Below are 12,236 nucleotides of genomic sequence, written 5' to 3'. Positions count from 1 at the left end.
CACTGGAGCTCCAACCTTCAGAGTGAGTTCATGGTCAGGCAAGCCGGGTGCTGAAACTGAGTCGAGAAACTGCCGGGTAGTTTACAGCATCGTCTTCTCTCAGGACGGTGTTCACAGATGTATACGTGCGTTCTTCGCTGTGGAAGAGAGCCATCACCTTCATGTTTATCTGTTTTGCTTGGTCGTTTTTGGGAGAGAGAATCGTACGATCACAGAGCCATGCACTCTCCATCTTAAGTAAGTCATGAACACCTGGAAAGACATTGGTTATCAGTTCATCTTGTGAGCTGACAACAACACCAAGTGAAGGGGGGATCGTTATTATACCATTTATATTATCTAAAGTTCCGTCTCCAAGCTTTATTAGAATTTCTGAGAATTCCTCATCTCGTTGTTGGTCAATAGAAACAGCTCTCATATTCAATGTCAGTGAGAGGCGTTCAACGGTTGGCCACAATGTGGATCGCTTCAGAGATGCATTGATATCATCAGCCCTCGTTCCCCGCACCACAACAGGCAGAGTTTGTCTGAAGTCGCCAGAAAACATCACAGTTACTCCCCCCATGGTAGTTGGGCTGTTTCTAATGTCTTTCAATGTACGGTCCAATGCTTCAATGGCAGCTTTGTGGGCCATGGTGCATTCGTCCCATACAATTATTGAACAATCTTGAAGTACTCGAGCCATTGGGGAGTTCCTTGAAACAGAGCAAACTGGAAATTCAGTGTGATCGACATGAAGAGGGATTTTAAACATTGAATGAGCAGTCCTCCCACCTGGTAGTAGTGTAGCTGCAATCCCTGATGAGGCTACAGCAAGGGCTATTTTTTGTTCACTTCTTACTTGTGCCAGAATTATGTTGGTAAGGAATGTTTTCCCTGTTCCTCCAGGAGCGTCAAGGAAAAGTATCTTAGGGCCTATTGAGCTATGTACTCCAGAAAGAACAGTGTGATAGACGTCTCGCTGTTCGTTTGTTAGTTTCTGGTAGTTCTCTTCTACGAAGTTTGTTTGGTTACAGAAATATAAAATAAAATACCCTGCAATGTGCAAATAAAAACCTTTTAAACCTTACATATTGTACTTAAATATCCAACACATGTTGTATTCCAAAATGGATATGCAAGTCTTGAGTTTGTTAACATTAAGTAAATCTAAGGCCTAAAAGACCTTAAATACTCGCAGTACCCTACGGAATCATATGAGAACTTTTTTATGTTATATTGTTCCAATGCTACGGGTTTATAAAATAGGTATAGGTATATAGATAGTAGAACTAAAAAATTCGTTTGAAACATTTATTAATTCTTTGGTTAAAATTTTACCTGGATAAAATTTCTCAGTTTAGGATAATATATGTTAGTGATCTCTACAATATTTCTTTTTCAGTAAGTATTATGTATCTTACTAAAAACCCAGAATTAACCTTAAAAAGTTTGAAGATTTGCTCAGTTTTAAAATGGTAGGTTGCAGCAATATTTTTTGCAATATCAGATTGAAAAAGTAACCCTAAGAATAGCTGCTTTCCTCTAAATTAACATAAATATTCAGGAGATTCAATTTGTTCAAATTGTAAATATGCAGTTGTGAAATTGCTGAAATTTTGTCTGGGCATAATGTTGTTTTTCCCTTTTTAAAAGTAGCCTAAATTTATTGTTTTATTGTGCGGATAATGGACTCTATCCCCAACCACAGAGATTAGCCCATTTGGTGATTACATTTCAGTAATTGTTGTTTGTACCATTGTAAATGATGTACTGTAATGAAATAAAAAGGATTCATTCATTCATTCATTTTGTTGTATTTTAGATAACACCACCAAAATATGAATTTTTGATCAATTTACTTTCCTAAATGGAAGCATTTGAAATATGATATGGAAAATTTCAATTGGTAATTTTTCAAATAAGGTGTTATCCATTATAGATTCTTAAGATTTGTGAATACAAGTGAAAAATTTGAATTTCAGTGTAATTCCCCTTAGATATTTTAGTTTAATATTTGAATTTCTTAAAAGTCGAAGAACTGATTTAAATTTACAATATAATTGTGGTAGAAGATTATGTTTTGTATTTAAAATATTGAACACTCTAGCTATATTTGGATTAGAACTTGTTTTAATTTTTATAAGAACAATCAAATGTTTACTTTTATTTTCAATATTGTTAACAAGTGCTTTAATAATTCTATGAATTAACTTGGTCTTAGTCTTGAAAGATCTAATGTATCTTTTTTTTCATTTTATCTTTTCTTTTTTTAATAATAAAGATTTGAACATGAGTAAGATAAAAATGAAAAGGGTACTTACCAATGTACTAGTCTGAACACTGCACTGTACTGGTTAGGATAGGAGTGTGGTTTATACGTATCCATTCCACCACTTTGGATAGAGTCGTGGTAGGAGAATATGGGTGTGGTTTATACTTGACATATTTGACAAAGTGTAGAGGGATAGAACAAAAGACGAAATACATATTTTTAGTTTTGAATTATAAAAAAATGGTATTATGATTAACAGTATAAAGTGTTTCTAAATATATTTGCCATTTTTTAAGTTTTTAGTAAAGTTTAAAATTATTTTAAATCCAATTTTCATTAATATCTTAATTTAGAAGAAGTGTAACTATTATCAGGCCTCTAGGAGAATTAGAAAAAAATAAACTAATAGATTTATAAATCATAAAAAATTGATGAGCGAGAAGAAACAATCATGAGCAAAGTTCCCAAACTGTATACGTTTTTTAATAAACCAAAAACGACATTACAAAGCGACTGTGAATCAGTTAATAAGTGTCAGTATCAGTGAGTCAGTATGAATCAGTACCGGCACTGACGGCGCCTTCCCCCCTGCTGTGGCACCTGTGTTGGCGTCCACATCTTCCTTCTTGTCCACTTCGGAACCTGGTGCACTTTTCCAATCGTTTGAGGACCATCTACAAGAGAACTCTCCTCAACATATCAAGGTAATTGATATTGATAACAATAATGAGGAAATTGAAAAACATTTTGAAGATCCGGCTTTGTGGAAAATAAATGAAGACCTTCGTGAACATATTGCAATACATGGGATCACTCAGAATGACGATGTAGACTTTTCAAAATCTGCTAGGCAATATTCAGACCAAAAACGGTTTTTAAGTAAGAATATATTTTACAAAAAACTTGTCAATGGAGAAGTAGTTAAAAGGTGTTACCTAGTTTACTCAAAAACAACTGGTCGTGTTAACTGTGCTCCTTGTAAACTTAATGGCGGAACTACCGCCTTGGGAAGTGTTGGTTTTAATGACTGGAAAAACTCTCACATTGTGCATGACCACGACAACAGCATTGAACACAGAGAATGTCTTTGCAAATATTTAGCCCAAAGTAATATTTCAAACAGAGTTGATAAACACCTGATGTTGCAGTATCAAGAAGAAATGCAATATTGGGAAAATGGGTTGCTCAGAATAATAGAAGTCGTTAAATTTGTATCTTCTCGAGGACTTCCTTTTCATGGCGAAAACGAAGTTATAGGTTCAAACAAAAATGGGAACTTTTTGGGGTGTATTGAACTGTTGTGCGAATTCGACACTTTTATGGCTGATCGTGTTGCCCGATTCGGAAACAAAGGCAGGGGAGTGCCATCGTACTTATCCTCTACAACGGTAAATGAATTTGTTACAATTATAGCAGACCACGTAAAAGCTAAAATCATAACAGAAATCCAAATGACAAAGTATTTTTCAATTATTGTCGACTCCACGCCAGATGTGGCAAATGTGGATCAACTAACGTTTGTAGTTCGTTATGTTGCACATGATGGTTCACCGAAGGAATGCTAGACTTTTCAAAAATTAAAACTTCATTTCTAAAATACTTGGACCCTAAACTATAATTATAGTAAACAAATTAAATGTCTTCATATACGCGTGCATTAACATTTTAATAAGAGATGATGTTGATAAATACTTCCTCCAGAAAAGAAACAGGCCTGCCTGTGAGTCTAAAGAAAACTTCATATTGAAAAAAGATTTGAATCCTACCTTTATTTCAAATGATTAATATTTATCCAAAGGAAGTACATTGAAAAATGTTTTAAATTTAAATTAAAAAATATTCCTGAAAATTTACATAATGCATTCTGTATGGTACATAAAAAATTAGAATAAAAATTACATACTTATAAAAAACAACTAGAAACGATTTACATTACCATATGTGCATAATAATTGTACTCTTTATTTGTGTTCATTTTCAAAGATTAAAAACCCGTAACTAAAAATATTTTTACCCAGTGAAATTTTTCTGTGCTTTACCTAAGCTCACTATACTCATGGAATGGTATACTTTATTTAAGTTAATACAACAATGTAATAAAGACTCTTAGAATGAAATGTAGTCAATTCCTGGTGCTACAAAAAATTAGTACCAATGACCATTACCTTCGTGGCATTAACAACACTGCCTAATCTTATAGACTGTAAATTTAAAATCACAGCGTACTCTAACCCACCTAAAACCTGACCAAACACTGTATTGTATAGCAATACACCTTATAAAGAACAAAACAAAACAGTAGAGAGTTTTGTAAGCAACACCAGTAAGCTATAGTACTGCTTTAAATTATAACAGAGGAAAATCGATACTGTAATAATCATCAACTATAGCATTGGTATTGCCTTAGTTTTATTTCCTGAATGAGTTGTTATGTGTCGCTTTAAGGTAGCTTTAGTTGCAAAGGTTTTTTTGCAATGTTCACATGTGAAAAGTGTGTCTTAAATGTGCACTAATATTATGTGTTTCTTTACATATTCTTTAGTTGCAAAGCACTTTTTACAAATATCACTCTCTCTATATCATTCTCTCTTTCTCTTTCAATAACCCCCACCTCTCAATGCACAATCACATGTACCCCACCAATCACAAATACCATCAAACTCACATTTAAATGAAAATTTTCAATTTCATTTCAATTATCCATAAAAACATCTCCTACCATAACTACTGTGAACTATAAACAACACATGATCAATGGTGCTCCTCGAGGATCAGTTGGAGGAGCATATACTGTATAACAGGGTCCACAGATGACATTTATGTTCAATACTTGGACCATTTTATCAAGTTTGTAAAACCAACAGAAGAAGATCCTGTTCTCATGATTATTGATAATCACGTCCTCCATATATCGATTGAAGCGATAAATGAAACAAGGTCCTTTGGAACTGTCATGCTTACATTTCCTCCCCACACATCACACAAACTACAACCACTTGATAGAACATTGTTTGGACCCGATAACAAGTTTTGCGACGTTGCTGCCTCTCAGTGGATGTTATCAAATCCTGGAAAACCCATGACAATTTACGTTGTATCCAAGAATTCTTGCTTCTGCTTATTTACGAGCATTTACTGCAAGAAATATTATCAGTAGCTTTTCCGTTACCGGGATTCACCCCCTAAATGAGAGCGTATTTAAACCTGAAGAGTTTTTGCCTTCCAATGTAACGGACAGACCAGTCGTTGAAACCACTGAAAACAGAAATGAAAGTTATGAGCTTACCACATCAACCATAAACAAAGTTCATTAATGAACCATGAGTCAACGCCGTCAACCAAATCACCTAATCTTTTCAGATAACCTAACCTGTGGAATTGTACTCTTTATTTGTGTTCATTTTCAAAGATTAAAAACCCGTAACTAAAAATATTTTTACCCAGTGAAATTTTTCTGTGCTTTACCTAAGCTCACTATACTCATGGAATGGTATACTTTATTTAAGTTAATACAACAATGTAATAAAGACTCTTAGAATGAAATGTAGTCAATTCCTGGTGCTACAAAAAATTAGTACCAATGACCATTACCTTCGTGGCATTAACAACACTGCCTAATCTTATAGACTGTAAATTTAAAATCACAGCGTACTCTAACCCACCTAAAACCTGACCAAACACTGTATTGTATAGCAATACACCTTATAAAGAACAAAACAAAACAGTAGAGAGTTTTGTAAGCAACACCAGTAAGCTATAGTACTGCTTTAAATTATAACAGAGGAAAATCGATACTGTAATAATCATCAACTATAGCATTGGTATTGCCTTAGTTTTATTTCCTGAATGAGTTGTTATGTGTCGCTTTAAGGTAGCTTTAGTTGCAAAGGTTTTTTTGCAATGTTCACATGTGAAAAGTGTGTCTTAAATGTGCACTAATATTATGTGTTTCTTTACATATTCTTTAGTTGCAAAGCACTTTTTACAAATATCACTCTCTCTATATCATTCTCTCTTTCTCTTTCAATAACCCCCACCTCTCAATGCACAATCACATGTACCCCACCAATCACAAATACCATCAAACTCACATTTAAATGAAAATTTTCAATTTCATTTCAATTATCCATAAAAACATCTCCTACCATAACTACTGTGAACTATAAACAACACATGATCAATGGTGCTCCTCGAGGATCAGTTGGAGGAGCATATACTGTATAACAGGGTCCACAGATGACATTTATGTTCAATACTTGGACCATTTTATCAAGTTTGTAAAACCAACAGAAGAAGATCCTGTTCTCATGATTATTGATAATCACGTCCTCCATATATCGATTGAAGCGATAAATGAAACAAGGTCCTTTGGAACTGTCATGCTTACATTTCCTCCCCACACATCACACAAACTACAACCACTTGATAGAACATTGTTTGGACCCGATAACAAGTTTTGCGACGTTGCTGCCTCTCAGTGGATGTTATCAAATCCTGGAAAACCCATGACAATTTACGTTGTATCCAAGAATTCTTGCTTCTGCTTATTTACGAGCATTTACTGCAAGAAATATTATCAGTAGCTTTTCCGTTACCGGGATTCACCCCCTAAATGAGAGCGTATTTAAACCTGAAGAGTTTTTGCCTTCCAATGTAACGGACAGACCAGTCGTTGAAACCACTGAAAACAGAAATGAAAGTTATGAGCTTACCACATCAACCATAAACAAAGTTCATTAATGAACCATGAGTCAACGCCGTCAACCAAATCACCTAATCTTTTCAGATAACCTAACCTGTGGTATATCCTGATTATTGTAAAACAATAACAGGCTAATGGATTATATGAACTCTTTTGACAAAAAACTCGTGAAAAATCAATCTATAAAAGAATTTCTATATTATTTTGAGAATATCTTGGATATACAGAAGAAATGAATATAACCTTTTTTTAGAGAATTTTAACACCTTTATATTTAAAATCTACATTTCCCCGTACGATGCACGGTTTTCAGTATAGAAGTAAAAACTAAAAAAGAGGGCTTCCCCCCTCCCACTGCTGAAGTAGCAGGGCTAGGGGGCGGGGAATTTTAGCATTTTTATTTTTTAACTACCCTGAACACATTCCCGCAAAAGAAAAACCACCCCTCCATGTCCTCTACACCCCTCTTTTCAGCATTCCTAGATTGGACTATCAAGAAGAGTAAAGTTTATAATTTAAGCTATTATAGCCTATAATATTTTTTGCCAGATGATAAGTTATTTCAGCCTCATAGGCCAATTTTGTGTTTCGAGGGTCAAAAATGAGAAAAACCATTTTTATCCCATAAAACCTTCCGTAAAACCCCGTTACCATGGTCCGATCATGCTGGTTCTCGAACTCATTCAAGTTTATCCCACCTTACACCTTTAAACCAAATTTCATCAAAATAAGACAAAAATTACTTAAGTTATCGTGTTCACGGACGTATACATATATAGATAGATACGTACATACATACACCACTCAAGAGTACCATCACATAAACGGGACCTAGAACAACATCTCTACACTTCATTCGTTAAATATTCTGCTAAAGCCAGAAGTAATTTATCAACCTTGCCTAAAAAAAGGTGCAGCTCAGTAGCTCTCACTGCGAGTATATTTACAAACTCAAAAGTGGGTTGGTAATGTGTCGCTTCTTCAATAATGGGTTGGATTCGAGATGAATGTGGAGTTACATTTCCTCCCCTTACATTTTCAACCCGATCAAAACCGTATAACTGTTTCGTCGATTGTCCCAACATCCTGAGCGGTATCGACATTATAGAGGCACACGCTCCAAGGCTATCTTCAGCAGACGCTTTCTACCAGCCTACTATTCCTACAACAGTGGAATTTTCCGTCTACTTAAGGCTGGCAGCACAGCGGCTAGTCAACTGGACTTCTTCTGTGAGAAGCCCCACCCGTTCAAGAAGAAGGTCTCCTTGCTCACCTGAGAAACCATACCCAAGCTCACTTGCAAATATTGTTTTCGTTTGTAACGTGTCAAGGGTAGGGGAGGGGTAGTTTCCTTTAGAATACGTTACAAAAGATAATTTGCCAAGGATAGCTAGTCGAGCGGGGAAATATACTTCCAGAGTCCAACTCTTTAAGTAGGATTCACCTGATTAAAATACGCTAGAGAGGTGTCAACAAGGCTACAGTATACATTTAGGCCACTGGCGTATTAGAGTCACTCAGATGTAAATATGTGGAAGGTAAACCAACCACTCAATCAGGTTTCAGTTTTATGTGTCATCACACGACTCTAATACGAAATAGGAAATAGCCAATCAAACAAAATAGACCACAGAGCAAATTAAATTTTAAATTGGTGGAAAAAATCTTCTTTAGTACTTTATGTGGTCTTAAAGGATATTTAGTCAAGGAGCCTAATCTGAATAATGGGTTACACTGAATCTATAACAAGATCACTTTAAATATAAGGCCAAAAGCTATTTATTTTTCTAATTCAATACTGTTTCCTTTAATTACTATTTTTTTTTATTTTTGGTAAGGAATATTTGAACAACCAAGGAAGGGAGTTTGGTTGTCCACAAGGATGGTCTGTTCGGTATTGATAGGTGTCGGTTGGTTAGTTAAGTGATATGGTGTATGTCTGTACGTCAACAAGTTACGTTGGGTGTATCGCCAAGGGGGGGGGGGGGGTAAATAAAAGGTGCAATACAATCAAGCTATAGAGTAAAATGCAGAGAAAATTCAGATCAACAAATATCAAACACTAGGGTCATCTTGCTAGCTTACTACACTACAAGCAGGTATTAAAATCAATCAAGCAATGCACCCCAAAATAAATGACAATACTTACTCTAGCAGTTTATAGCTAACATACAAGCTAGACAGATGATGATAGGTATAGCTACAATAACACCAGTTTAAATAGAAAATCAAAATATCACACCCGTGGAGTGATTACTCTTATAATATCCTACGGTCGAACCTAGTGAAATTTCACTCCGATAAAAAGGAAAATAAACCCTATATTTTGGTAAATTATCCAATACCGAAGGAAACTACGGGACTAACTTGTAAGGTTGGTTCGGAAGGATCAGGGTGGCCTACCCGTGGAATGTGTACGGGTTGTCCCAAGGAAGTTATTGTAGGCTAGACAGGCTTCTGGAACTCACCCGGTTGGGATGAATGAGTTCCCAAGGAAAGGTTACCAAGTAGCCCTTCGTAGCCGACTAATCTAACCTAACTCGTTTAGTCGTATTTGAAATAAAACGAGAACTAACTTGGCGTTACCCTATATTTATGTATCGTATCAATCTACTGTGAAAATAAAATATAATAACTTGATTTCTCGCAATTAATTAAATATCATAAAATTAAAAATATAAGATGCATAAGATTTGCCGCCCTAACACCGTTTTAGGGGATGAAAGGTATATGGGTTTCCTGTGGTTGGAATACAGGACACCTCACAGGAGTTTTTAGTTTGGGATCGATAGGAATTATGGTTCTCGCTCGGAAGGAACTAGCGAGACCCCAAGGAATATCGAATTAAAATAATCAAAATAATATTTCTTCGAAACAACCTTTACACGTTTAAATAAAAATACCACTGTCTCGGTTGCAATAATAAAATAATAGCAGACAAACTTACTATTTACGAAATGAAATATCTTAAGAAAAGAAATGCTTAAGGGCGGAATAATATCAAAATTTTGGCAGAGTGGTCGAAATAATAAATTCGAAAATTCACAATGGAATAAAATCGACACACTACCTTGTATCCTGGTACTAATTCCAAACACAAGACACTAGACACTCGTTACACTAGTCACTCGTAACTCGTACTTAGAACTCGAAATTACAATTGCGCGAGCGTAAGGACGAACTGTCTTGCCGAGGGCGTCGTGGCAGTTTTGTTAAGGATTGACGATCCTTGGCGCATGCGTCGCGGCCAGCAGGCATCAACGTGCAGGCAGCTTTGTGCGCCGTCGCCACGGCCAACAGGTCTTTGCCGGCCTGCCGACTCCTTTACAATTCGTGCTTTTACTTTACGAGGTACATTTAATATTGAAGCAAATTATACTTTATAGTCTTCGTTACAAAATAAATTAAATATTCTCTAAATAATAACTGCATATAAAATAATACTATAAAAATATTCTTTACTACGAAAATAGTTACAAAAGAAAATTACTGTCACACGTTGTTAATTCCGGTGTTAATTTATTGTTATTACTTTCTTAGTTGACTTTGTTATTACTATTGTTATTACTTCTTTGGTTTTGAAAAACTACCTTGCATGTCAAATCCTGAATTATTGTAAATGCCATCTGTTAAATATTGCGTACATAAACATTGTAAAATGGTGTAATCCGTTGGGAAATAATAAATAAATAAACGTAGACCCTCCTTCCTGTTCCTGCCAGCATCCAAGAATCTATCTTCTGTCGCTGCTCTACTGGATGTCGAAATTGTTAGTAGGAAATTTGTTCGGGGATCACTTGACATGAGATACAATGTTTCCCATGATTCTAAAGATTTAATTACGCTGTCATTTCTGAAAACGAAATACACCAAGAACAAGAAAATTCCTGAACCATCTTTGAGGACAGCACTGCGAGGAGTAAATCAAGAAAAGATCATTGAAATAACCAAGAAAATTGTGCTGTTAATGCCTGAAAACAGGCAGATGAAACCTACCCGTAAGTGACACTCCAGATCTAGTTGAAGAAGTGGATGATTAGGGTGGATTAAGATTTTTAGAAGATACCTTACAGGTTAAGTCTTTAACAAAGATTGCAAAACGATTAGCCTAACTTTATCCTTAAGAGTTAGTTTCTGTAATTAATGTAACTAAGATTCTAACTAAGCAACTTAGTTCATTGTCAAAGCCTAATATTTGAAAATATATTGTGTGCTTGTTTGCAAAACTCATGAAAAGTACAACGATACTTTAGAAGGCAATTTAAGTGTATTAAACATTTAAGAAACATAACAACATTTTGTTTTTATTAGGTTAGTGTAAGACTCAGATGGGAACTTTTGTTTATAACAATGGGTATTTTATAGAAATTTTAAACTTTTAATTTAATATGAGTTTAATCCTTCCACTAATACCCACTCACTTTATACTTGCCTCTTTCCTCTGTAGATACAGCATTATAACTTAATACTGTGCCAGAATATTCTTACCATGCTAAGACAAAAAGCAGTAAGTGCAGTTACTGCTTTTAAGCCTAACCGTTATATGATCACAACGCTAAGGTAAAAAGTTGTAAGAGCAGATACTGCCTTTTGACTTAGTAAAACCATTTAACCTAAGGGGTAACTAAAAATAAAAATTGCTTTAGAAGCATTTTATGGGCTTAAAACCTATATTTTTGAATTCGGAACTATGTAATACATTTATTTAATAAAAAATCCATATCTGCAATAAACATTATAAACATTGCAAAAACACAAAAAACTGCCATAACTCAACTTTAGGTTTTTGTCAGTTACGTCCTTTTGGCTTACCAGGGCAGTCGAGGACATCTCCATCACCCAATTTTTGATTGGACTAAATATCGGCTATTGATGTGAGGGTGCGGTTCATATATTATTCTTCATCTTCCTCCCTCATCAGAATGGGCATTCTGTTTCAACAGCCTTTGCAGTTCTGGCATAACGTGAAATGGACATTTCTTTCATGCTCTGCTACAATCTTTAGTACATTTGCAACAATCAAGTCCTAAATTTTCCGTGGGGCAGTTGGATAAAGCAAGAGAACTTGAAAAATTCTTTACGGCTTTACTGATGGATGTTTGTACGATGTTTTGGTGTTGCCAAAACAACACTAAGTCTTGCCTTTCGAAGGTAAGATAGCTAAATAGGTAACATAAACATTGTAATTAGTATTTTAAATGGTATACTATAGGCCCTGAACTTATAGGGCAAGGAACTTTTCCTTAAGTTACCATGAAACAGTTTGATCGCAAGGGAAGG

General features: G+C 35.2%; 1 protein-coding gene across 1 annotated transcript; it reads right to left on the bottom strand.

The window, feature by feature from the left end:
* Positions 1-34: 34 nt before the first annotated feature.
* LOC128984502 (uncharacterized) lies at positions 35-634 on the bottom strand. Its single transcript, XM_054403831.1, has one exon. It carries the CDS (start codon positions 632-634, stop codon positions 35-37), a length of 600 nt encoding a protein of 199 aa, XP_054259806.1.
* Between the last annotated feature and the right edge of the window lie 11,602 nt (positions 635-12,236).

The sequence above is a fragment of the Macrosteles quadrilineatus genome, unplaced genomic scaffold, assembly GCF_028750875.1.
Source record: "Macrosteles quadrilineatus isolate MER2022 unplaced genomic scaffold, UCM_ALF_1.0 Scaffold_2__2_contigs__length_208266976, whole genome shotgun sequence".
NCBI classification, from domain to species: domain Eukaryota; kingdom Metazoa; phylum Arthropoda; class Insecta; order Hemiptera; family Cicadellidae; genus Macrosteles; species Macrosteles quadrilineatus.
This window is presented reverse-complemented; position numbering and strand designations above follow the sequence as displayed.